Raw genomic sequence first — 27,265 nt, forward strand, 5'->3', positions numbered from 1 at the left:
AGAGCCCTCGGGAGGCCCGGGCCGCAGGGGGACAGGATGAAGGGGGCATTTCGTGTTGTGTGAGGGATGGGTAGCGTGGGGAGATAAGAGGCCAAAGGTTCCAGCCAGGAACTAGTGCAGTTCTCTAGTCTGTAGATAAGGCCTGAACACAGTTGTTGGTTGTAGGATGCCAGAGAGACTGGAGCTTAGACCTGATTATATTATATATATGCGCTGTCTTTTCTCAGAGATGGGGAAACTAAGGCATGAAAATGCTTAAGTTTTATTTTGGAAAAATGCTAAACATAGAAGTAAGAGCTAGGCCTCCTGAGGCACTTTGCTGAACTTTATGCACAGCAACTGTGATCTGCACAATCTTTTTAGCCTGGGCTCCCTCTCTTGACCTGAGACTCTTCCAGGGAACCGGGTATCCACAGGAGTGGAAGCAGCTGGTCAGGGCCATGGAGCTGGAGATGCCCCATGGGACAGAAGGCCTGGGGCTCTAGCAAAGTGTCCTGTAAGTGTTCCTGTCATTTCCCTCCACGTAAACCAAGTCAGGCTTGCAAATCAGGAGCCTTTCAGGTCCTTTCTCTCCTTCTGGAGCTCTTGTATGTTGCAACCCCTACCCACTCTGCCACCTCCCATCACAGATAAAGATTTCGTGCCCTCAGCCTACAAGTGAGTTGGATGAATGCCATCTGAAAGGCTTTGTTCATTTGCACACGAAGTCGTGAATAGCTAGCAACAAAGAGGATTGAGCCTTGGACCTAGTGTGTCTGAGCAGTGCCCCAGCCCCCATGCCGCTTTGGATTTCAATGGCCTCTACAGCAATTTATTATTCTTACATCAGATGTTTGAAGTAGGTGAAGGGGCAGGTGGCATGTGTCTGGTGAGGTTGCTGACACTGCTTTTGGATGAGAGAGTAGTGGTTGAAACAGAGTATTCAAAAAAGTGTACACTTTAACCTGTAATCCACAAACATTCCTTTGAGTTTAACCCAGCCCTGGGAAAGGACGCTCTACCCCTGCCCTATTGGCTGCAGCCCTTTGCTGTTGATGTGAGGCTTTATTTACCTGGGAATTGATAGGGTTTTGGTCAATGGTTGCTCCTTTCTCTACAATCACATTTAATGCCCCATCACATCTCATCTTTGCACATGAAGGCAAAACCTTCTACTGCTTTTTCTCTTAAAGTGTTTAGTACTCCCCTGAGTTTATTAGAAGGATCAGAAGAAAGAGACCCTGAGTGTGAGGCTAGGTCAACCGGAGAAATTCACCCAATTATTTTGTTTCTTTGTCTGGATCCCTGCTTTTCATTTCTACCTATTCTGAAAGAGACACTTAAAACTAAAGTCTGGTTAGTTGAGGATCAGATGCATCAGACTTTTCTCAGAGGGTAGGGCACAGTCACTTTGCTCTAAGCTTGGGCCATGAGGTCCACACCAAGCCTACATAGGGTGGGGGGAAACCATGAACTGTGCAGTGACCTCAGGGTGCCAGATCACCCCGAGCCATCGTGGTTCCCACTGGGCAGGCTGTACATGGTGAAGGTGATGGACTGCATGTCTCATGTGATGTGAGGCCAAGTGCCTGTCGGTCAGCTTGAGGAAGAAGATACCGAGTCTACCTCCCCCCACCTGCAGGCTGACTGGCTCTGGGTGCAGTGACCCTCCTCTTCTTTGAATCGCTGTTTCATTGTGGACCTGTTGGAAGTGCCAGCTTGGCTGGCCTTTGGCTGGATCCCTGTTTACTAGAGCTTTGCTCCCTGCTCTGGAGGAGTCAACTGCTGTGCCTTCTGGGACTGCCGAGAGTTGCTGAAGGGAGTGGGGAGTTCTCTCTGTGGGGTGTCTTCTGAATCCAGCAGCCACACCACCCAGGTGCTTCCTTCCTCCCCAGCTCCTAGGCCAGTGTCCTTAGTTTCTGCTCACTGATCAGACCATTATCCCTTCTCCAGGATGACCACCATCATCTGCTCATAGTCCTTCCTCGCTCCCTTCCACGAAGTGCTTCTCCAACTCATTGTCTCTGTCATAGTGAAATGATTCTACTGTTAGTATCGAGATTTTCCATCAGTGCCAATAACAATCCCTGATGTTATCAAACATGTAGGATGGGCCAGACACTGTACCAGGTGTCTACAGAAATCCTTTGCGGTGACTGTTGACCACTATCCCCATTCTGTAGGCGAGAGTGAGCCTTAGGAAGGGCGCTGGACGTGGCCAGGATCACACACCATGCCTTGCACTCACCTCTGATCTCTGAAGGCCAGGGCCTCCCTGTATACCATGATCTCTGCATCTCTTCTTCCTAGCAAAAGACTCAAAAGAATTTTCAGATTAATACATTGGTACTATCAGAGATGGCTCCTAAAGCTCAAAAACTGTTTTAGCCCTGTGGATGCACAGGCTCTGTCAGACCCTTTTTCTGTGTTATGGAAGGGGATGTAATACCCCAAATAGGGTTTTTTTGGCACAAACTGTGGATAGCACTAGATTTTGCTCCATACAGAGTCCTTTTGACTGAACTGCCCTTTCATGTTGTGTCTCCAGTGTTTTTATGGGCAACAGCCGTATACAGTCTACTTCCTATCTATTGTAAAGTTGTTGTTGAGGATTTCCTGTATTATTTCACTCTGCATTCATGTCTCGCTTATCTTTGATCCTTAGCAAAGTGTCCCAAATGGAATGGCCTAACCCAGGAATGATTTATTACTTCTTACAATCCTGTGACTGTCTGGGCAGTCCTTTTGCTGACTTCCCCAGGGCTCACGTGTGCCCTGTGGTCAAGTGATAGCAGGGTTGGCTGGCTGGTCCAAGGTGGCCTCACATGTCCTATATAGTATTTACTAGCTGTTGTCTGGGGCTCCTCAACTCTCCACATGCCCCAGTAGCATAGACCAGCTTCCTTACACCACGGTGGTCTCAGGGCAGCATTCTAAGAGGGCACATCCAATGTGAAGGTGCATATTAAGCCCCTCCTTGCCTCGTGTTTGCTGGCATCCAATTGGCCAAAGCAAATCACACGGCCTAGTCCAGAGTCTGACTCCAGCTGGCTGTTCAAGGGTAGCAAAGAAATATGGCCACTTCCAGTCCACTGCAGTCCAGTGCCCAGAATCCATTCTTTTCATGGCACATTTTGGAATCTAGCAGCGGAATTTCAGTCTCTCTTAAGATACTCATGACTTCATTTGGATGGTGAGCATATGCTTAGTCGGAGCACAGGCTTCAAAGTCCAGCCTGAATTGAGATTCTGACTTACTCTCTGACCATGGTGCCTTTGGCGGGTGACTCACATCCATTTCTTCATCTGTGAAATGGATACGATGATACTTGCCTTCCTGAGATTGTTGTGAAGTTAAATTGAGACCATACATGAAGTCTCTGGGCTATGACTGATCTCATTACACCTTAATTCTTGTTTCTGTTATTTATTTTACTTCTGTCTCTGGGAAGTTCAGAGTTTAAAAATTCAGCTTGACCACAGCATCTTTACTTGGTCATTTCCGCAATCACCATGTTCCATTTCTTTTGTATTTCTATTTACATCTTTTGTTTTAAGCCACCCAGTTGTTTTGGAAGAATATGGGGTATCATTAAAGTAAGACTGACTAGCAAAATTCTGTAAAAATTAAAAAAAAAAAATCTTGGCACTCCCAGTGCATTGGTTTTGCTGGTGAGATTTAGGATTATAGTGCTGTTGAACAAGCTTGTGTAGACATGAATGAGTTTCCACATTCCTATAGATTTCACTCAGGTGATCTTTGCAGATTTGCACAAGCACTGAAGACTAACCAGCCTTCCTGTGAGTCTCCCAGCACTTAATTCATCTGGCCCAACACATCCCGGGTTCTTCAGGGTGTTACAGTGAAGCTCCTGTATCTGATCACCTACCACATTCCACACATTTTCCATACACTCTCATCCTCTGAGAATTTAGCATTCTGAGTGATGCTACTGAGATGGGTGAATAATTTATAAAGTTTTAGAATTCTAAATCTAGTTCTTTCTAGTTTCTCTTGGGGCTCAGTAAACAATATCCCAAAATGAAGTCCTCAGAAGCAAAAGTGTTTCATTTTCTCCTGCCCTCTAGCTGCCAGTCTCCTTCTCCCCGAGGCTGCCCATAGAAGCTAGAACCCCTCTTCCCTAAAACAGGTCCTAGGAACCAGAACTTGCCAGCCCAAAACTTTCCCCAAAGCCAGCCATCAACCCTGAAAATGTGACGGTAACTTTCCCTCTGCCTTGCTACATAAATACTGTTTATAAAAACAGTGTGTGACTTACCTGTTTGACTGTAGGTCATAAGACCCCCATTCCAGAGAGGGTCTCGCCCCCACCCAGAATGAAGGAATGCTGCTCAGAGAGACTGAGAAAAATCTAGATGGACAGGCCTTGCTGGGCTTCCCCACTCAGTCTGTTACCATTGGAACCTACCCTTTTTGTCCAGTCATATTTCCACAAGGCTATCCATGCTGTGTTGAACTTAAGCATAAAAATGGACAATTTCCCCTGTATCTTTGGGTCTTCATTCTGATGGCTCCTGTGTATACACATTAAATCAGTGTATATGCCTTTTCTCTAATTAATCTGACTTTTTCAAGTTGAGTTTTCAGTGAACCTTCAGAGGGTGATGGGGAAAGTTCTCCTTGACCCCTGCATTTCTAAGTCAGTGGACACGTGAATCTTTGGCTTACAGAAAGATAAGAATAGGTAAATGTGTTCTTTGAAACTCCGCATTAAAACAACAACAACAAACTTTTGTGAAAAGGAATTGTTAAATTCTCCAACCTTAATGTGCAGTGAGGTGAGATCCAGGCCCCACTTGGAACAAGTTCCATGGAGCAGGCACATCTGATGGGCCACTGGCCACTCCTGAATTCCATGGACTCCCTGGGGCTGAGGTGCAGTGGAAAGATGAGCCGTCAGTGTTCGCAGCACTGTTGCTCATCAGAGAGCGTGGGATGAGGTCACTCCAGCGATCTCTCATGCTTTAGCGTTCCCAGCTGTACAAGGGAGTGCAGTGTAACTTCTCAGGCAGTCGTGTGGCTCTGGGCTCAGTTTTTGTTGAGAGCCTTCTGTGTGTCAGACACTGCTGGCATCATCATATATGTTCTTTTATTTAATTCCTCCACATGACTGGACAGAAAACATGGTTCCTATTGCTACGAGCTCCAGAGCAGGAATTTGAATTTGCCTTCGAAGCCTGAGCTGCTCACAGCAGCTCACTCTCTTTTCAGCATTCCCATCAGGATCAAATGAGATGAAGTGTGTGGAGAGGAGAAACAACTTTTAAAAGGAGATCTTGGTAAAATTATTGTTTTCCAAAGTTGGACCAGGGAAGCTAAGAGGAAAGAGGGACATTCCCCACTGACTGGGCCGCTGCGGGCCAGGCCCGTGCCAGTCACTTGGTGTCAATGAGCTTATTGGATTTAGCCTTCCCAACCATGTGGACACAGGGTCTGTCTGTCCCAAAACTGCCCAGGGGTGGTGGATGGAGCCTGGACTCTGGACCAGTCACACCCTGATGTGACACTGGATACACTGCCGATTAGCTGTGTGCCCTTGACCTTGTTTTTTGTTTTTTCTGTTTTTTCTTGGGGGGGGGGGGTGTCTCAGTTTTGTCATCTTTTTTTAATAAAAGGGGTATTAATACCGTACCTTAAAGATATTGTGAAGAACACATACGTAACTGCAGTTGCACACGTGTAGCTACTCTACAATGCCTGGCACGTGGAAAATCCCTGGTAAATGCCAGTTCTGTGAAGGTGGCATCACTGTCGCTGTTACTCCCATGTTCTGGGTTGGGGGCAGAAGAGCTGTGGGGCCCATGGGGAATTACCCAGTAGAAGCCGGTGCTTTGCTTTTTCTCCTTGTGTGTGTGATTGCCCATAAATGCACTGTCAGAACCCAGGTTCCCTGTACACATTTACTGCTAACAGGGGTCATAAGCACACACGATCACTTTGGTGATTGACCCGTGTCTTGGAGAGAGCAAAGATTCAGTAGGGAAAGTGATGTACATATAGGAGACAAGCCTCTCAGTGGGCGTGGTGGACTGCATCCGATCATGCGACCTCTTTCCTGCCCAGGACAGCACAGTGCTCTCTGGGACCTTTTTCCTTTTTTTTCTTTTCTTTTTTTCTTAGACGGAGTCACTCTGTCCCCCAGGCTGGAGTGCAGTAGTGCGATCTCGGCTCACTGCAACCTCTGCCTCCCAGGTTCAAGCGATTCTCCTTCCTCAGCCTCCTGAGTAGCTGGGACTACAGGTGCCCGCCACCACACCTGGCTAATTTTTTGTATTTTTAGTAGAGACAGTGTTTCACCGTGTTAGCCAGGATGGTCTTAATCTCCTGACCTTGTGATCCTCCTGCCTTGGCCTGCCAAAGTGCTGGGATTACAGGCGTGAGCCAGCACGCCCGGCCTCTAGGCCCTTTTTCTAATTCCAAGGGAGAAGGGAGGCCACCTCAGATTTCTCCAGTAGTGCCTGGACCCCAAACCTAAAAGCAGAGGCCAGCTCACACCTGTTTCTAGAAACAGCTTTTGTGTCTCCTGCCCCGTAGGTTCCTGTAGTGGCTTTGGGCAGCATTTGGAACCTCTGGCCAAATAAGATCCCTTAATGATGTGAAATACTGCATAAGGTCGAAGTTGCAACTTTAACATGTCTGTGCTAAATTTTTAAAACTATTCAACGATTCATGAAGATAATTTAAAAACATGAAAGTTTGAGAAGGAGAGCCAACACTCATCATTCTCCGCTCTTAACACAATCATTTTTATTCCTGTGCATTTCATTCCAGGCTAATCCATATGGATACAGATTTTTATATAGTTGTTTCATTGTGTACGTAAAATTTTGTCTCCTGCTTTTTCATTTAACATAAGCATTTTGCATGTGGCTCTGTGATCTTTATAATTTTAATGGGTGCATAATATTCTTTGAAGGGGCTGTTAACAGAAATTAACCTTGTATTGGTGAATGTTCCAAGTTTCTTCTGTTTTTTTCTCTTATAAATAATGCTGCAGTATTTGTGCATAAGATTTATTCCTTATTTTAGGTTAGTTCACTGGGATACATTCACAGAAGTGAGATTTATTGGCTTAAAGATTTTCAGTCGCTTTCTAGTTCTTGATGTTGGGTGCCAAGCCAAGTTGCTTTCCGATAAGGTTTAATTTACACTGTGTCCTTTTGCTTTTAAAATAAGATAGTGATATATCTGCAGCCTGTGTTGTGATGCCACATATTGAGATGGTATGGAAACTGTCCCAGCTGTTGAAGGCGGAGAATGGACATACAAATGAGTGGCGCCAGAGGTAGGGGATCTCACAGCTTATCCCTGGGTGGCACTGGTCAACCTGTCCCAGGGCAGTACTTGAGAGGGAGGGAGGCCCTCGGGGTGGCCAGAGCCCCTGGAAAGGGCTGGTAGATGCCTCACAGGGCTGGAGGTTTCTGTATGGAGTCCTGTTGTAGGTCACTCATATTAGGCATGATGTGAACATGCTCCGCTCAGCTACTGTGATCTGACTGAAATAACCTTCTAAGAAAAGAGCTTGCAACTGTGGAAAACCACTGTTTTGGATCAGGTTGACATGGAGTCTGGGCTTCAATGGGACTATATGAGCCACCTTAACCCCTGTGTTTACATGACTTTAAAGTGGGCTAATAAGGCATGACAGTATCCTCTGCACAAATCCTTTGTGAAAGAAGAATTTGTAATTAATAAAAAAAAAATACCTTTTGGAAAAATAAATTGGGACAGTCCTTACAGGGTTTTGGGGTAATAGTCACACAGCTAATAGCTGCTGAACCCTGAGCAAAGAAAATGTTAATGAGAAAATGTACATTTTAAACGAATAAAAAGAAACATACAGTCCCTATATATTGCTCGTTTGTTAGAAACTTTCACACACTCCTCCCCGCAGCGTCACTCGTGAGTTTCTTTTTCTTGGGTGCAGATAGCACTCATTTTGCACGGTATCCCTCACATGGTGTTTCTCGTCTCTAGCTACTTTCACCATCTTTCTAAACATCCCACATGGGTCACATCCTTTCACTAACTTTGAAAGACTGTATCAGGCCTTTTTCAAACGTCTGCTGTATCAGTCCTCAGGCTGCACAGCCTCGGCCTTGCTGTGGAGAGACGGTGGCAGGACAGTGGACTCCAGGGATTCAGTGAGCAGACGTGTCTTCTCTCCCTGCTTGCTGTGACCAGCGGTGTGATGTGCTGGTCTCTGCCCTCCGCTGTCTCCCAGGGCAGCTTGGGAAAGCCTCTCCTCTCCCCGGACTTCCCTGCTTTCTTCCCTTTTCCCAAAATCCAGGTCTAATTCTAATGGTCCCCAGAGAGAAGTCAGCTGAAGTGTGAGGTTTCTCCCTTTGAAGAGAAGGGGTAATTGCTGTACAGAGAACCTCAGGCTGGGGGAGAATTGCTGTAGTGGGGGAGTTGTGAGGAGTAAAAGAGAACATACTAGTACTAGTCCTGGGGTGGGGTTGAATAAGCATTAGTCCCTCTCACTCACACTTGGGTTGGCTGTACTGCGGAATTTCCAACTCTGTAATGATTTGTGAGGAGATAAGTCAGGGGAGAAGCTTAATTACAAATTTTCCATTTCGTTTGTAACCCTCAGCTCTCTTGGGGCTCTTTGCATATCATTCTGAGACTCATTTTTTTTTTCTTGGAGATGCTCTTCAAAACAGAGTCAAGTGTTTTATTTTTTTGGTGGTGGGGGGTGACAGAGGGTCTCTTACTCTGTTGCCCAGGCTGGAGTGTGATGATGTGATCCTGGCTAACTGCAGCCTCAAACTCCTGGGCTCAGGTGATTCTCCTGCCTCAGCCTCCCAAGTAGCCGGGACTACAGCTGTGCATCACCACACCTGGCTAATTTTTAACTTTTTTTTTGTAGAAGCAGGGTCTCACCGTGTTACCCAGGCTGGTCTTGAGCTCCTGGGCTCAAGCTCTCCTCCCGCCTTGGCCTCCCAAAGTTCTAGGATTACAGTCATGAGCCACCACTCCCAGCCCGGAGCCAGTTCTGACTCAGTGGTTACAGAGCTGGCCTAGGAAGGAACCAGTTGTATGGAAGTTAGACCCTCACCTGAAGGATTTAACCAGATGGTCATGGGAGATGGCGGCACCTACTGGTGACAAGGAGCATTGCACTTTAGTTCTGTGAGACCTGCTCATGGGCTGAGGTGAAGTGGGGAGGAAAGCAGCTTTGCAGGTGTATTGACATGGAGTTCAGGGAGCTGCCGAGCGTGGAGGAGCATGGTGGTGATAGGAGGAAGGGGAGGTGGAGCAGCAGGGATGTGAAATGTGCAGGGCTGCAGCCTGGTTGGCTGATGAAGCTGCCTCCTGCTGGCCTCCCGAGGCTGCTCTGCTGCTGCCCTTGGGACCTGCTCATCACCAAGTGCTGCCTGAGGGCTTCACCTCTCTCCTCCCACCTTTTTTTCTTACCTATTGGCAATGATTATTATTTTTAAATTTTTAAAATGCAATTGATTTTTATATAAGTCACGAGAGAAAGAATTTTCTAAAATACCCCCCCCCCTTTTTTTAATAAAGAGACATTTTCTAGTCCAGTTTGCAGAAATTCACCATTTTTCTAAAGTAAGAGAACCTGCTTCAGCTGTGGTTGAGAAGCCCGGAACAAGAAGTGAGCTGCAGCTGAGAGAGGGCTTTGTGTGCCACCCCCTGACTGGGGAGGCAGTGGACTCAGAGCAAGTGTTAGAGAATGGAGCCATAAAAGACTCCTTAAAGTGTCAGGCGCTCAGCTAACTTAGGGCTAGAATTATATATCATCTCTTAAAGGACCTGCTGTTCTTGCCTTCAGGAATGGGAAGTTATCACCAGGAGCTAAGAGCTGACCTGCTTCATAAACTCTTATTTAGACCTAGGAATGAGGAAAAGCTGCAAGTGAATGGCATCCCTTGTGCTCACTTTCTCTGGGCTACCTTCTGCTTAGGTCCTCTCTGCCGAGCACAAACATTTAGGATGGTCTGGCAGCTCTTGAAGAGAGGATGGTGGTGTGGAATAGATTCGTCTGAGGCCTTGCCCCTCATGTCCCCGGAACTGAGCTGATTATTCTCATTGGGAGATTGGCTTTCGAGTGACCATTTATAAAGAGATTTATACCTGAGTTTTCTTGAATGAAGAGGGAGGGGAGAGGGCTTCAAATTGCCATTAAAAATGAACAGGCACCCTAGAAATACATGGTTGACAGATGTTGGTCCAGGAGTTTTCAGTGTAATTGCTTTCCCTTTAGGTAAATAGGATTATGGACACATTTTTGTAATTTTTTACAATTTTATTTTTTTCTAGAACAGTTTTAGACTTACAAAAACATTGGGAACATTGTGCAGAGAGTTCCTATATATCCCATACCCAGTTTCCCTGTTACTAAAATCTTACATTAGTATGATTCATTTATTGTAAAGAACCAGTATTAATATTTATTAACTAAAGTTCTCACTTTATTCAGATTTTTTGCAACATCCCTAGTGTTCTTTTTCTGTTTTAATATGTTATTCAGAATACCACATTCCAGTTAGTGATCATGTCTTCTTACTGTGACACTTTTTTAGACTTTGCTCTTTTTTTTATGACCTTGACAGTTTTGAGGAGACTTGGTCAGGGATTTTTTAGAATATTCCTTGTCTGGGGTTTGTTTGATGTTTTTTCTCATGATTAGATGAGGGTTATGGGTTTGGGAGAGGAAGACCACAGAAGTAAAATATGCATAAATTCTTAAACAAGTTGGTGAATGAGTTAATTATGGAGAGGAAAGGAAGTTTAGTAGCACTGAATAGTAACTGGAAGAGGAGTAAAGGCTGGATCCTCAGATTGGAAGAAGGCAAGTTTAATGTTCTTAATGATGGGACTTAATGTCTAACTTGTGTCATGCCTTATAGTTCAAAGGGGATGGGATAGAATTGTTCTTACATTTCCATGTTATATCTTGGGAAACTGAGACTCAGAGATGCAGCCTGAGTTGCCTAAGGTCATAGAAATAGACCAGGATTTACTGGATGTGCCAATGCATTTGCAAACCATTCCTAGTTGCATTTTCTATGCCCAGAGGTTCTAGACTCAACTGGCTGGGTCACTGATGGCCATTTCATCTGTGCGTAGCTGTAGGGATTTAAATAGGAAGATTTTTGTTAAATGAAGGCAGTTGACTGACTGTACATGGAATGAATGTGCAGGATGATTCACCAGGCCTTCTGCCTGTTAGAGAAGTTAAATGGTTGAGGATGAATAATTACGCGATTGTAGTTCATGACTTCAGCACAAGTCATTAACAGTTCTCAAATGTTGAGCAGCCCCACGTTATTCCCCACCAGCCTATTTTTCTCTGAGGTTCCACAGTAAAATAAGTGAAGTGGTGACCTTTATTGTAACATATTTTTTCTTTGTGAGCAAGTGGAATACGTATAAAGCAGTTTGTGACTTTGAATCCAACATAGAAATTTGCCCTCCTCTCCTTTTTGCAACATTGAGTTTCATAAACCAAACTGGAGTAGTGAAAGTGAAACTGGAAATGCATGGATGAACCCAGTGGTTCTGAACACTGAGAACTGCCTGGGAGTTTCTAGAAAAACCCCCAAGGCTGGGTCCCATTCCCTAAAGTTGTAATTATATTGGCCGGGGCAGGAACAGGCCTTGGGAAATCCAAAACTTGGCCTTTCTGTCTTGTTCCTCACTCTGTACACTACCCAGGTCTTCATTCTTAAACCTTTCATGTCTTTTGATTCTTGCCCAAGTAAAGGTTTTGGGAGCTGTTGGGCTGGAGCTTTCAAAGCTTCCAGTAGGCTGATCTTACTCCTCTACCTGTATTTTACCTGTTCTTACTAGGTGATAGAACTAGGAGGGCCCATGGCCACTTCTGCTACATGTGGCACAAAATGTGCTTCAAAAATATTTGAGAGACTGAATGAAGCCTGTCTCTGGTCTCTAAAGTATATTATGTTCCCTTTCTATTCTAATGATGAGTAGGAAGAAAGATACCACTCTTTCTTGTAAACCAAACGGTTGTTGCTTTCAATGGGAATTTTTATTAAGAAGCAAAAACTCATCTATTTTATACATGCATAGATACCAGTGCTTTACACAGTACAGGCTTCTGGTTTTAAGAGAACTTTTGCCATGGTTCAGAGTGATCTTCTAGCCTAGTATATTAGTTTGTTTTGCATTGCTCTAAAGGAATACCTGAGACTGGGTAATTTAGAAAGAAAAGAGGTTTATTTGGCTCACGGTTCTGTAGGCTGTACAAGAAACATGGCAACAGAATCTGCTTCTGGTGAGGACTTCAGGAAACTTTTAATCATGTTAGAAGGTGAAGAGGAGCAGGTGTGTCACATGGCAAGCGAGGGAGCAAGAGAGAGAGGGGAGGAGGTACCAGGTTCTTTTAAAGGATCAAATCTGTGTGAACTATTTCCTTTACCGTGGGGAGAGCACAAAGCTGTGCATGAGGGATCCACTCCGCGGGACGCAAACACCCCCTCCAGACCTCACCTCCAACATTGGGGATCACATTTCAACATGAGATTTGGAGGAGACAAATATCCAAATGAAATCACCTAGTTAACACTGGTGGTTTTATTCAGGACCGTTTCCCAGTGAGCTAAAATTAATTTTGTGAGTTTATAAATAGGTCACACACCCTATATGGAAAGTTAAAGTTTTTTTGCCTTCTTGTGAGAAGACCTGAAGATTATTCCTCTACACGGTCCTGGTGGAACACCAGCCTTGAAGAATTAGAAATAATAAATAGTCTTTCTGCTTCTCCCATGGGTCACTTTATAGGGAAAATGCTTGATTAGGGGAGGTCTTGATCTTTAGCAGGAAACTTAAGTCTACTCTAAAAATTTGCTTTCGAGTAAACAGTGTTTTAGTTAGTTCGTAATGTCTTAGCTTGGCAGCTTAGCTTTTCTTCCCTTTTAAGAAATGGACTGTGAAATATAAAGTATTACCTCATTTAAAAATATCCGGCAACCTGTTTTTTTTTCCCCCAAAACTTGAGGGTTGCTGTATGGATTGGCTGTAGGGGTAATTACTGAAAAGTCATCAAATAACAATGAAAACTAGACAATTGATGAGAAGGGAATCAAGTAGTCATTCAGATGGTACTTTTGGTAATTTAATCTGCCTCTGACCATATGGTCTAGTCAGCTGAAATAATTTAACAGTGACAACATATATTTCAGTAAGCAGAGATTAAAAACAGCCCATTTATTTTCTGTTTTCTCCCACAGTAATATTTTTATATCTCTGTTAACAAATATGATGTTCGCCATTTAAATTATATGGAAGCAGCTTTGGATGATTTAGCAATACACATAACATTTATTCTTTGTTATTATCTAGTTTTATGTGTGTAAGCATGTTTATTTTAGTGGTGTTTCATAATTCAGAAATGTTACCAAAGGTGGTAATTGTGTTTATATTGGACACGGGTAAGACGACAGCGTGAGATGAAGCAACACTTTTGCTGCACAGACTTGCTTTTGTGACTCAACTCTTGAGCTTCCATCACCTCACAGCCCCTGCCCCTCACCCCTGCCCCACAGAAATGACTGGCTAGGTACAGCAGGCTCTGCCACTAGCAAGCCTTATGGCATTCATAAATGTAGTGGTTTTAGAATATTCTAAATATTAACCAACTTTTTATTATCCTCCTCTCTAAACTGGAGGCTAGTCTCAGCTCCACCAAACCCGATGTCACGTGAGCTGGACATGGTGACTTATTTCTAATGAACAGACTATGACAGAGAGACAGTGAGACAGTGAGTGATTTCTAAGACTAGGCCATAAAAGGCATCAGGGAGTGTCCCTTGCTCTTGTATGTACCCTCTTCCTCATATTCGTTGGGGAAGCCAGCCACCTCTTGGGAGGACTCTTAAGCAGCCCTGTTGGATGGACCCCAGTGAGGAACTGGGGCCTCCTGGCAATAGCCGTGTGAGTTACCCATCTTGGAAGCAGACCCTAGCCCTAGGCAAACCTTCAGACAACAGCAGCCCTGGCCGAAATCTTTGCAGCCTCATTGGAAATCATGGGCCAGAACCATTCGGATTCCTGACCCTCAGATGCTGTGTGAGGTAATAAACATTTATTGTTTTAAGCTACTGAGTTTTGAGGTCATGTGTTTTGCAGCAGCTGATAAGTCATGTAGCCCTTCTGGATCCTTTTTTTTCCAATCCTCTGGGAAACCAGTGGTTGGACTGCACAGCGCCCTGCACACACAGATTTGATCAATAGTGCCTAAGGGGCTTGCTCCTCTTCCAGCCACTGTACCTCCTCACCCCTATGGCACCTTTCCTCCTCCACTTCCCTGACCACCTTGCCTTTGGCAACCAAGGCAAGAATACTTCTTATTTTTTTCTTATTTGGATCAGAGACAGATTATACTGGGAATATTCTATTAACAGTTAAACCTATATTTACACTTAATTGTTTCCATAACTATTTAATAAACTCACCTATTGGGTTTAGTACTCCTGAAAATATTGTCATAGTATTTAGACGTCATTGCTGTTTTATCTACTTAGAAATAGGATGAATTTGAGCTGCTGTGCTCTCTGATTATGGCAGGTAAGTAGACGTCGCTCAGCTGTGGATTCCCATCTGATTGCACCCATGGCCTAGTTTAATTCCATTTGTGCCTCTGTTGTGTGCATTTGTAAGAACAACATGGCCAGATACATATTTTGAAGTTTTGGGATACATAATTTTGAACCAGATTAAAATGTCTGATAACAATAATCACTACCAGTGGGGTAAATTAGTAAGTAGGAGAGTTCTCATTAACTGGCCCAGATGCCATTTACAAAGGGAGAGAAGACCACAGCGCCATACTTTAGGGCATCTAGGTCTTTCCAGAGGCTGCATGTGGATGCATCCAACACTCTGGACCAAGGGGTGATGCCAGGCAGGGCAGCAGTGTTCTCCTGCCCCGCGTTTCTCATTTGGTTGGCAGGGCATCCTAGACCCCCGGTTAAACTTCCCTGATGGAGTACAGTATTTGGTCAGAGCTGCCGAGCCCTCCCTTGTCCACACTTTCCCGAAGCACCATCTGTCTGTGGGGTAATCATTCTGCATTCACTGTCAACATCCCTCCTTTGAGGGTGGTAGAAACAAAGCAGAGATGGGTCTGCATCCTGGGAAATCAAAGCGGGCTTACAAGATCACAGGCTTTGAATTCTCTGTAACTTTTGACCCAGCATAAACCACATCATTACTTCTCTAATCTCAGCAGTTTATACTTGTCACTAAAAAGGGGACCTGTCTGTCACGGCACCATTTTCCCCTTAAAAGGGAGAAAACACACATATCTGTTGGTAGCACAGCCAGGATACCAGTGGCTACTGGGCGCAAGAGCCTTCTTCCTACATTTGCATTCAGTACATTTCCATTTTTGAGCAGCGCCGACACTAGTGTAAGTCAGTCTTATAATGTATGTAAATGTATGGGAGGGGGATTGTAACGAAAAGCTTCCACTGCAGAGTAGGCGAAGCCGGGACAATCAATCTGAGTAAGTAGGGCGAGGTGTTTTTTTTTCAGCTGCATTTATTATTGAGCAACTACCATAAGGCCACCAGCGCACTTGGTACCATAAGGATACAGAAGGAATATGACGGCTTTCCTACCCTCAAAGAACCTGTAATCTTTTTGAATATAAACATGGGCGAAGCAGGTAGCAAATGTAAAAGAACCTCAAGTGCTAACTGAATGTATCGCCTACACAAGAACGCTGGGCAGGCAGGGACCCGCTGGGCAGGCAGGGACCCGCCGGGCAGGAGGCATTGAGCCCAGCCTTCTAATCTTAGAGAAGTTAGACTTCGACGCCCACTGCCATTGGCAGAGGCATGGCTGGAACCCAAGGCTCTGGCTCTGAGGCCAGCGCTGCTCCCCACGTGCCATGTGGGGTCTCCTCCTTTCCCGCTTGTCCCTGCAGCGTTGGGCTCTCCTCTCCCCTGCACTGACACCCCACCCTCCCTGGGTGGTCTCCCTCCTGCTCACCAGTAGCTTTAATTACCCTGAGCCTTTTCACAACCCCAGATTTGTGCCTCCATCTGTTTGCAGATGCCTCCTCTTGGTATCTCTTTGTACCTTCATCCTTTCCAAACCAAACTCCTCTTTATTTCCTAGCATTTCTTCTTACCCTACCCGGCAACTTTCTTGTATTTCTTCTCGGTGGACATCACACCTGCGTAGGAAGTGCTGCAGTCAGAAACATGGGGCCATCTTTGATTCTTCTTCCCCCTCGCACTCCTCCTGCTGCACTGCCAGCCCCTCCTAGCTGCACCTGTCTCCGCTGTGTCCCTCTGGGACCGGGACTGGGTCCAGCATGCCATCTTCCCATGCTGCATTACTGAAATGGCCTCCTGGGCTCTCTCGTGTCCTCTAGTCTGCCCTCACCTTGTAGCCACAGTGATGTTTCTAGAATACAGGTCTCAGACTATCCTGCCACTTGCGTGCCTTCCTGTTTTTGATCTTTCCCTTGTTCCATCTGTCTGGTACACCCACCACCACTAGTCCCCGTTGTTCCTTCTTGCCTCCCTTTGGTCTCCACCGAAGTACTGCTTCCGCGCACAGCCTTCCTGGGGGCCCTGCTCTACGCAGGCCTGTGTTTCTGGGCCGTCATTGCCCGCGCTTGTCTGTGGGTGTCTTTGCACAATACAGGCCAAGATGCCTGGTCCCCACTGTGTCTCTAGGAACTGACTTTCTTAATACCAGGCCAAGGCCCTCGGTAGGGGTAGGGAGAAGAGAGTGGGACAAGACAAGCAGACAAGCATCTACAGACCAGTGGTGGGTTGAGCTTGGGTGCTCTGTCAGCCAGTGAACCTAGTCAGCCATCTTTGCAGGAATTTATTACTAGTGACCAGACATATTCTAAGATGAATGGTTAGTACAATGTCTTAACTGAACTTTGGCTGTTTAGTTAGGGGAGAGAGGAAGCTGTCTTATCTGGAGGCAGTACAGCTAAATGACTGAGACCATGAACTCCAGCCCTGAGTTCCCCAGGGTGTGGATCCAGCCTCATATGAACACTAAACTTCAGTGCCTTGGCTTCCTCACCTGTAAAATTGGAATAGTAATAGCATTGCAGGAAGATGAGCGTATGTGCAGCGTCCAGAGTGGGGCTTGGCACCTCATAAATACTGTGTTAGGCAGCAGCCACCACGGTGGTTCCTCCTTTTCATTGTCCTCCCCTCCCCCTCCTTCCCCTCCCCTCCTTCCCCTCCTTCTTTGCCTCATTCTCCCCTTCCCCCTCCCTCTCCCCTCCTCCCCCTCCCCATCCTCCCCCTCCCCCTCCTCCTCCTTGGGGGCTCCTCCTCCCCTTCCCTGCTTTTACTCTAGGAGCAGGTAGTTAAGATGATAATCTGCAGTTTTTGACCTGGAAGTCCAGAACAAAACAGTCCTCTGTGAGTGACCTCCTAGAAATGTATTCTTGAGTTTTTATGACATTTTGAGAATCAAGTTCTTATAATTTAGTTTAAATTGAGCCCTAGCCTGTCATTCCCACTCTGACTTACATAAAGGGCCAGATTTAGCTTTTTACCAGCTGTGTAACCTGGACAAATTGCTTAGCCTATCTTATGTGTCCTCATTGTAAGACAGGAATTATAAAATGCAGGAATGAGAGAGGGTCTATGCGCAATGCTTGGCGCATAGTAGGTTTTCGTAAATGGCACGGCTTGTTCCATCTGCTTGCTACCTTGTCATGGCCTAATTATATGGGCATGAACTCACCCTGCACTAGTTTTATAGTAGGTGTCGTTGACTGGAAGGAAGAAGGGAGATTGAGGAATGCTCACCCTGCACTAGTTTCATAGTAGGCGTCACTGATTGGAAGGAAGAAGGGAGGGTGAGGAGCATTACTTATGGGAAAATCAATCTTATTTGTGGGCACAAATAAACAAAAAAGTTTATTTTCTGGGAAAACACTGATGGTTGACCTGCAAATGTCCGACAATGACTACAGATAATGACTTTATTTTTACGTGTAGAAAATATGCTAGGGTCACCAGCCCCACTGGCAATGTTCACTTTTGATTTTATTCAGCTACAAGTTTAAATGGTTTGATCCATTAGCTGGTGTACGTAGGAGGCCAGATGCCTGTGGGGTGGGGGCTTGAGAGGTAGGAATTATCAGCCACAATGCTACAATAAAGCCTCAAAATAAAAACTAATGCTTAATGAAAAGTCTGCACAGTGTGACTGTAGTAACTTCATTTTGCCGATTTAGTATTCACACGTATCTCCTTACTTTGTAAAGCCAGTTGGTGGGTTAAATTCTCTCGCTGTTGCCTATCTGCCAGGGTTCCCACAAAATCACTGCCAGTAGTAAATTGAAAATTTCTTTATAGCCAAGTAATCTCAAAAGCCAAGTCATAAATACATCTTTTCCAAACTTCTTTGCAGTAAAAATTCTTTAAATTGGGATACAGCTGCATTTTAATACATTTGTTGCAGCGTGGGATAAGACTTGCAGAAGTACTTGGGGCACTTAAAGGCCATGAAGGCGGTTCTGCTGGGTGGGTGGGGCTCAGACCCCCGGCTGCAGAATGGTTTCTCTCACCAGCCCCCCAAGGCTACAGTTCTTCCTCTTCTGCCATTTCCATGGCAGCCCCGATGTGATAAACCCAGCTGTATTGCCTCATTAGAGAAGCAGCGGAAGGAAAAGCTGGCCGAGAGATGGGGGAGGCTTAGGCACAGTTTCTCTCTAATTAGCGTACCTCTTGAGTAAAACTGCAGATTATTGGCAGAGCAAGTTGCATTTGGAAAAAATGTGTCATTTGGCCCAGGCCCTGAGGTTTACCCTTCTGCAGATCTCACTTTACATTTTAAGTAAAGAACCGAAACGTCTCCAGTGGTGAACTTGTGTGCAGCATGCAGTCCACACTGGTCTGGAGGAGTGCTGGTGGAATGAACCCTTGGAGATCTGGTCCCCGCCCCACAGGGAGGGATTACTGCTGCGCTTCAGCCTAATCGCATCTGCTCAGGAAAATGGCCAATTGACAATGCTTGGCTCACAGGAGTCTGGTGGGAAAATTACTAGCCTTGGGTTATTTCTGATTTGGGTTATATACAGAAACCTTTCTTATTTTAGTCACAGAAATCAGATTCCAAGTGGTGAGAAAATATATTTAGCTCTGTGGTCGTGCAGTTGTTATTTAGTCTGATTTAATGTTGATAAATTAGAGTAAATTGTTTGCCCAGATGAGTTGAATAAATTCTGCCAGAGCTTTTACCTTATTCTGGTTTCATATTAAGTCCTTAATATGTATCTCTGTTTCAGTGGCAGTCCTATTAGAGTAAGCCCTAGAAAAAGCTTGGTGGCCCTACCGCCTGCTCTTGTGTTAGTCAATGGAATTAAATCATTTCACACACTCTGAGGAGAGCCCAAAGGAGCCCTTAGGGAGAATCTGGTCCTAAGATGTCTATAAACCACCTAACATGTCTGGAGAGCTACCTTCATTTTAATGGTTTTAATTTAACCACTCTAGAATTATTTCATTTAATCCACTTCCCCTATCTCGCTTCTCCACCCTCACAAATCCCCAAAGCCCTGGGAGTTTGTGGAGTATTTCCTTCCCACAGATACGCAATACAAATATAAAATGGAGAGAGAAATGCAAACCCTTGGGAAAGGTCATGCCCATACTTTTCTCCCCTTACATCTTGACTCCCTAACGATTTCTGGGGTGTGGGGTCTTTAAGATGGGCCCTCCGTCCTACTCATCAGTGCATCCCCAGGGCCAAGTGTTACTCCCCAAAGACTCAGTGTGTATTGAACTGATGAATGAAGGTGTGCTTGAAGAACCAGGCAACTCATTCAGTGTCTTTGTTCCCCCAGGAGGACTGGAATGAAATTGACCCCATTAAAAAGAAAGACCTTCATCACAGCAATGGAGAAGAGAAAGCACAAAGCATGGAGACCCTCCCTCCAGGTACTGCCAGGGGCCAGGAAGCCATCTGGCTTTGAGCACGTTGTTGGGAGTGGACTGAGCGTGGCTCTTGGAGCAGATGGTCTGTGGGGAGAGGCTGGATTCCATAGGTCAGCAGGAGGCACCACCCTAGAGCACTGCTTTGCCGACTTCCATTGGACCCATTAGTGGGTGGTCAAGTTAAAACTTTAATGGGAGGTGACCAAAATGTGTTGAAAGAGAAAATAAAAATAGAATGAAGTAGAAAGTATATTTTAGTATGTATTAGTTCATGAAATATTTTTAATAGACTTTATTTTTTAGGGCAGTTTTAGCTTCAGAACAAAACTGAAGGGAAGGTACAGAGAATTCCTGTATACCTCCTGCACCCCCACCCCCAACACACATACAACCTCCTCCGTTGTCTGTATCGCCCAACAGAGTGGTACGTTTGTTACAATCCATGAACCTGCACTGACACATTATCATCACCCAAAGTCTGTGGTTGACATTAGGGTTCACTCTCGGTGTTACACATTCTGTGGGTTTGGACAAATGCACAGTGGCATTTACCCACCATTGTAGTATCATACAGAGTCATTTCACTGCCTTAAGAGTCCTCCATGGTCTACCTGTTCATCCTTTCCTTCCCGCCCCAGCCCCTGGCAACCAGCGATCCTTTTGTTGCCTCTGAAGTTTTGCTTTTCTAGAATGTCATGCAGTTGGAATCATAGGGTATGTCAGCTTTTCAGATTGACTTCTTTCACTGAGTAATATATATTTAAGTAATATATATGTATTTTAATATATTAATATAATATATTAATATTTAATATACATTTAAGGTTCCTCCATGTCTTTTCATGGCTGGGTAGCTCATGTCTTAATGAATTAATAATATTCCATTGTCTGGGTGTGTTAGTTTGTTTATTCACCTAGTGAAGGACGTCTTGGTTCCTTCCAGGTTTTGGCAATTATGATTAAAGCTACTATAAGTATCTATGTACCCGTTTTCAAGTAGACATAAGTTTTCAGCTCATTTGGGTAAATACCAAAGGGTATGATTGCTGGGTCGTATGGTAAGAGTATGCTGAGTTTTGTAAGAAACCGCTGAGTTGTTTTCCACAATGGCTGTTGCATTTTCCATTCCCACCACAGTGGGTGAGGGTTCCTGTTGCTCTGCATCCTCACCAGCATTTGGTGGTGCCAGTATTCTGGACTTAGGCCACGCTAATAAGTGTGGAGTAGTATTTCACTTTTGTTTTTATTTTCAATTCTCTAATGACATATGATGTTGAGCATCTTTTCATATGCTTATTTACCATCTGTATATTTTCTTTTCTGAGGTGTTCAGGCCTGTTGCACATTTTTAATCCAGTGGTTCATTTTCTTATTATTGAGTTTTAAAAGTATATATTTAGGATAATTGTCCTTTATCAGATATGGATTTTGTCAATGTTTCTCCTAGTCTGTGGCCTATCTTCTCATAGTCTCAAGACACTATCTCACTCTGTCGCCCAGGCTGGAGTGCAGTGGTGCAATCTCAGCTCATTGCAACCTCTGCCTCCCAGGTTCAAGTGATTCTCCTGTTTCAGCCTCCCAGTAGCTGGGATTACAGGCATGCACCACCACGCCCAGCTAATTTTTGTGTTTTTAGTAGAGATGAAATTTTGCCATGTTGTCCAGGCTAGTCTCAAACTCCTGACCTCAGGTGATCTGCCCGCCTCGGCCTCTCAAAGTGCTGGAATTACAGGCGTGAGCCACCACGCCTGGCCTACTTTGGTGTTTTACATTTAGGTCTGTGATTCATTTTGAGTTAATTTTGTGAAAGGTGTAAGAGCTGTGTCTAAGTTCTTTTTTTTTTTTTTTTTTGCATGTGAATGTGCAGGTCTTCCAGAAACATTTGCTGAAGAGACTCTCTTCTCTCCGCTTTATTGCCTTTGCTCCTTTGTCAGAGATTAGTGGGCAATATTCATATGGTTCTATATTAGGGCTCTTTATTTGCTTCCATTGATCTATTTGTCTGTTATTTTGCCACTACCACACTGTCTTGATTACCATGACTCCATGTAAAGTCTTGAAGCTGAGTAGTGTTAGTCACCTTTGTTTTCTTTCAAGGTAGTTTTGGCTATTCCAGATCTTTTGCTGTTCCATATAAATTTATAAATTTTATAATCAGTTTGTTAAGATCCACAAAACAACTTGCTGGGATTTTGGCACAAATTGCATTGAATCTATAGATCAAGTTGAGATTAACTGACATTTTGACAATATTGTCTTACTCCCCATGAATGTCAAATATTTTTTCATTTAATTCTTCTGATACCTTTTATCTGAGTTTTGTAGTTTTCCTCATATAGAATTTATACATATATTGTCAGATCTGTACCTAAGTTTTTCATTTTGGGAGTTTCTAATGTATATGGTCTTGTGATTTTCACTTCACATTCCACTCGTTTGTTGCTGGTATATAGGAAAGCAGTTGACTTTTGTATATTGACCTCACATCTTATAACCTTGCTGTAATTGTTTATTAGTCCCAGGAAAATTTTGTTCATTGTTTCAGGTTTTCTGCATAGACAATCATGTGATCTATGAACAAAGAGAGTTTTATTTATTTTCTTCCAATCTTTATACTTTTTTTTTTTTGGTCTTATTTCATTAGCTAGGACTTCCAGTACAATGTTGAAGAAGAGTGATGAGGAGTCATCTTTGCCTTGTTCCTGATTTTAACGGGAAAGTTTCCAGTTTTTCACCATTAAGTATGATGTTCGCTGCAGGATTTTTGTAGATATTCTTTATCAAGTTGAGGAAGTTCTCATATATTCCTAGTTTGAGAATTTGTAACATGAATGGGTGTTGGATTTTTTCAAGTGCTTTTTTTTGCATCTATTGATATGATCATGTGACTTTTCTTCCTTAGCCAGTGGATATGATGGATTACGTTAATGGGTTTTCATTTGTTGAGCCAGTCTTGCATAACTGGCATAAATCCTACTTGATCATGGTGTGTAATTCTTTTTATACATTGCTGAATTTGATTTGCTTTATTTTGTTGAGCATTCCTGCATATGGTTGTATGAGAGCTACTAATCAGTACCCTTCATTTCTTTCTTCTTCTTTTTTTTTTTTTTTTTTTTTAGAGACAGGGTTTCACCATGTTGGCCAGGCTGGTCTTGAACTCCTGACCCCAGGTGATCTGCCTGCCTCAGGTCCTCCCAAAGTGCTGGGATTACAGGCGTGAGCCACCACACCCAGCCATACCTTTCTTTTCTTAAATGTCTTTGTCTGGTTTTTGGTATTAGCGTAATGCTGGCCTCATAGAATGAGTTAGGAAGTATTTCTTCTGCTTCTCTCTTCTAGAAGAGATTGTAGAGAATTGGTATAATTTCTTTCTTTAAATGTTGGTCAGAATTCATCAGTGAACACACCTGAGCCTGGTGCTTTCTCTTTGGGAAGGTTATTAATTATTGATTCAATTTCTTTAATAGATATGACCTATTCAAATTGTGTATTCTCATGTGAATTTTGGCAGAGTGTGTCTTTGGAGGGAAATGGTCCAGTTCATCCAGCTTATTGAATTTATGGGCATAGAGTTGTTCATACTATTCCTTATTGTCCTTTTCGTATCCATGGGTTCTATAGTGATATCCCCACCTTCACTTCTGATATTGGTAAAGCGTGCCTTTTTTCTTTTTCACTTAGCCTGCTTAAAAGTTCATTGATTTTATTGATATTTTGAGAGAACCAGCTTTTGGTTTTATTGTTTTTTTTTTTCCTATTGATTTTCTGTTTTCAATTGTATTGGTTTCTGTAATAATTTTTTTATTATGTCTTCTACTTAACTTTGGATTTAACTTTCTCCTTTTTCTAGTTTTTAAAAGTAGAATCTTAGACGATTGCTTTTAGATCTTATTTTCTAATATATGCATTCAATACTATAAATATCCTTGCAAGCACTGCTTTTGCTGTTATCTCACAAATTTTGGTAAGTTCTATTTTCATTTTTAGCTTGGAAATTAAAAAAAAAAAAATTTCTTGCGATTTCTTCTTTGACCCCTGTGTCATTTAGAAGGGCGTTGTTTAGTCTCCACATACTCTGGGATTTCCCAGCTAGCTGTCTTTCTGTTATTGAATCTAGTTTAATTGTATTGTGTTCTGAGAGCACACAGTCTGATTTCTGTTCTTTTCAATTTGTTAAGGTATGCTTTATGGCCCAGAATGTGGTCTCTTTTGGTGAATGTTCCACATGAGTTTGAGAAGAATGTGTGTTCTGCTATTTTTGACTGAATTAGTCTATAGATGTCAATTATATCTAGTTGATTGATGGTGTTGTTGAGTTCAACTCTGTCCTTACTGAGCTTCCTCTTGCAGGATCTGCCCATTTTTGACAGAGGACTATTGAGGGCTCAAACTATAACAGTGAGTTCATTTATTTCTCCTTGCAGTTCTATCAGTTTTTGCCTCATGTATTTTTATGCTCTTTTTAGGCACATACACATTAAGGATTGTTGTATCTTTTTGGAAAATAAACTTTAAAAAAATAATTGTGTAATGCTCTCTTGATCCCTTAAAAATGCCCGTGATCTAAAGTGTACGTTGTCAGAAATTAATATAGCTATTCTTACTTTCTTTTGATTAGTGTTAGCATGATAGATCTAACCTTTCTTGGTAAAGGCCATTCTTTAACATTTTACTTTTGATCTATGTGTGTTATTTTATTTGCAGTGGATTTGTTGTAGACAACATATAATTGGGACTTATTTTTTGTTTCTCACTGACAATCTTGGTATTTTCTTTGGTGTATTTAGACCATTGATGTATAAAGTGATTGTTGATGTATTTAAATTCATATCTACTATATTTGTTATTGTTTTTTATTTGTTGCCCTTATTCTATGTTTGTACTTTTGCCTTTCACACTTTTTCTGCCTTTTGTCATTTTAATTAAGCTTTCTGTATAATCCCATTTTCTCTCCCTTCTCAGCGTATCTATTATATGTCTTAAAAAAAAAATTAGTTTGTCTTCTTTCAGATAACACTATACTGTTTCACAGGTAGTGCAAGTATCTTATAATAGCAAAGTATTCTTGATTCTTCCCTCCCATCCCTTATATCATTGCTGTAATTCATTTTACTTACACATAAGCCTAGGTATATAATATATAAAAGAATACATGATAGAATATATTGTTGCTATTATTATTTCAAACAACCCATTATATGTTCAATTAAGAATAAGAAAAATAGGCGACGAGCAGTGGCTCATGCCTGTAACCCCAGCACTTTGGGAGGCCGAGGCAGGCGGATCACCTGAGGTCAGGAGTTCAAGACCAGCCTGGCCAACATGGTGAAACCCTGTCTCTACAAAAAATACAAAAATTAGCCAAGCGTGGTGGTGCATGCCTGTAATTCCAGCTACCTGGGAGGCTGAGGCAGGAGAATCGCTGGAACCTGGGAGGCCGAGGCTGCAGTGAGCCGAGATTGTACCACTGCTTTGCAGCCTGGGTGACAGAGCAAGACTCCAAATCAAAAAAAAAAAAAAGGAAAAGTTTTTATTTTACCTTCACTTATTCCTTCTTTGATGCATCCGTTCTTCGTGTAGATCCAGGTTTCTGATCTATGTTATTTTCCTATGTTTAAAGAGCTGCTTTTAACATTTTTTGCAAGGCAGGTCTACTGACAACAAATTCCCTCAACTTGTGTTTGAGGAAGTTTCGATCCCGCCTTCATTTTTGAAGATCAATCTTAAATGGTACAGAATTCTAGGTGATGATTTTTTTTTTTTCTCTGAGCCCTTTAAATATTTCCCTCTCCTCTCTTCTTTCCTGTGTGGTTTCTGAGAAGACATTAGTTATAATCCTTCTCTTTGCTCCTCTATTGATAGGTAAGGTGTTTCTTTCAATATTTTTTTCTTTATCTTTGATTTTCTGCAGTTTGAGTATGATATGCCTCAGTGTAGTTTTTGGAGCCTTTATACATTCTTTGTGTTCTCTAAGTTTCCTTAATTTGCGTTTTGGTGTTCAACATTAATCTGGGGAAATTTTCAGTCATTATTGCTTCCAGTATTTCTCCTATTCCTTTCTGTCTGTCTTCTCCTTCTGGTATTCCCATCACACATCTTTACACCACTGTAATTGCTCCACAGTTCTTGGATATTATTTCAATTTTTTTTCATCTTTTTTGTCTTTGCATTTGAGTTTTAGAAGCTTCTAATGTCATATCTTCAAGTTGAGAGATTTTTTTCATCAGCATGTCCTATCTGCTAACGAGCCCATTAAAGACATTCCTTTCTCTACATGGTTTTTTATCTCTAGCGTTTCCTTTTGATTCTTTCTCATAATTTCCATTTCTCTGCTTCCCTTATCTGTCTGTTCTTATGTGTTATCTCCTTTTTCCATTAGAGTCCCTAGCATATTAATCATAGTTGTTTTAAATTCCTGATCTGATCATTCCAACATTGTTCTGTATCTGAGTCTGGTTCTGATACTTGCTCTGTCTCTTTAAACTGTGTGTGTGTGTGTGTGTGCGTGTGTTTAGTGTGCCTTGTAATTTTATGTTGAAAACTGGATGTGATGGACTGGGTGCACGGAACCCTGGTAAATAGGCCTTTAGTTGTGCCGTGTTAAGCTGTAGTGGGAGGGGAAGCTTACTATAGTCCTATGATTTGGTCTCATTCTTTTCGGGAGCCTTTGTGCCTGGGCTGTGAACCTCACATTTGCTTTTCAGCTTCCCCTTCCACATCCTTAGGTGATACTAAGGTCTAGCAGGGGCTGATTATTTCCTGTCCCTCAGATTGGACAGGCTCTGATAAATGCCAGCAGTTTAGTCCCTGTGTAGATAGTTTCTCCCGAGGGCAGGCCTTATTAATAAGAACACAGCGCCCTGGCGTTTCAAAATGGTTATTTTCCCCTCTCCCTGTTGTAAGCGTGAGGGGATATTTCTCCAGTGTTCACTGTGAGGATCTGGTAGAGCTCCAGGAGGTAAAACTCACACAAATATAGCCGCCCACCCCTCCTCCACCCCCATGACTGGGTCCCCCTGGAGTTTTTAGTCTCTTAGGCTTGTCCACAGTGAGCCTCCAGGAATTTTCCGCTCCAGTTTAGGTTGTCCTACCCCCGTAGTGGATCTTCAGGGGTTTCTACGTACAGGCTTCCGCTCCAGTGAGTTGTGATTCCCTGTATTCACCTGTCCCATTTTGCGGGGCTGTGGCTTGTGACATTTCTGCAACAGATCCAAGACAGATCTCTAAGAAGTGCTGATTTTTCATTTTATTCAGCTTTTTACTGTTAGGACAGAGTAACGACTTTCAAGCTCCTTACATGCCTATGGGGAACTGGAGGTCCGTTTATGAAGTGTTTGCTTTGGTGGTGA

The 27,265-nt window shown here is 43.3% G+C and overlaps 1 protein-coding gene across 2 annotated transcripts in view; it reads left to right on the forward strand.

Annotated features, from left to right (window-relative positions):
* The window catches only part of GALNT2 (polypeptide N-acetylgalactosaminyltransferase 2), a 219,018-nt gene that overhangs the window by 93,283 nt on the left and 98,470 nt on the right, over positions 1-27,265 (forward strand). The window contains exon 2 of one of the 2 annotated variants that reach the window (XM_025381281.1): positions 19,823-19,916. In XM_025381281.1, the coding sequence (XP_025237066.1) occupies positions 19,823-19,916 (94 nt within the window). The remainder of the gene's footprint in view (positions 1-19,822; positions 19,917-27,265) is intronic. The other variant, XM_025381282.1, reaches the window with a different exon arrangement.

The sequence above is a fragment of the Theropithecus gelada genome, chromosome 1 (genome assembly GCF_003255815.1).
Source record: "Theropithecus gelada isolate Dixy chromosome 1, Tgel_1.0, whole genome shotgun sequence".
NCBI classification, from domain to species: domain Eukaryota; kingdom Metazoa; phylum Chordata; class Mammalia; order Primates; family Cercopithecidae; genus Theropithecus; species Theropithecus gelada.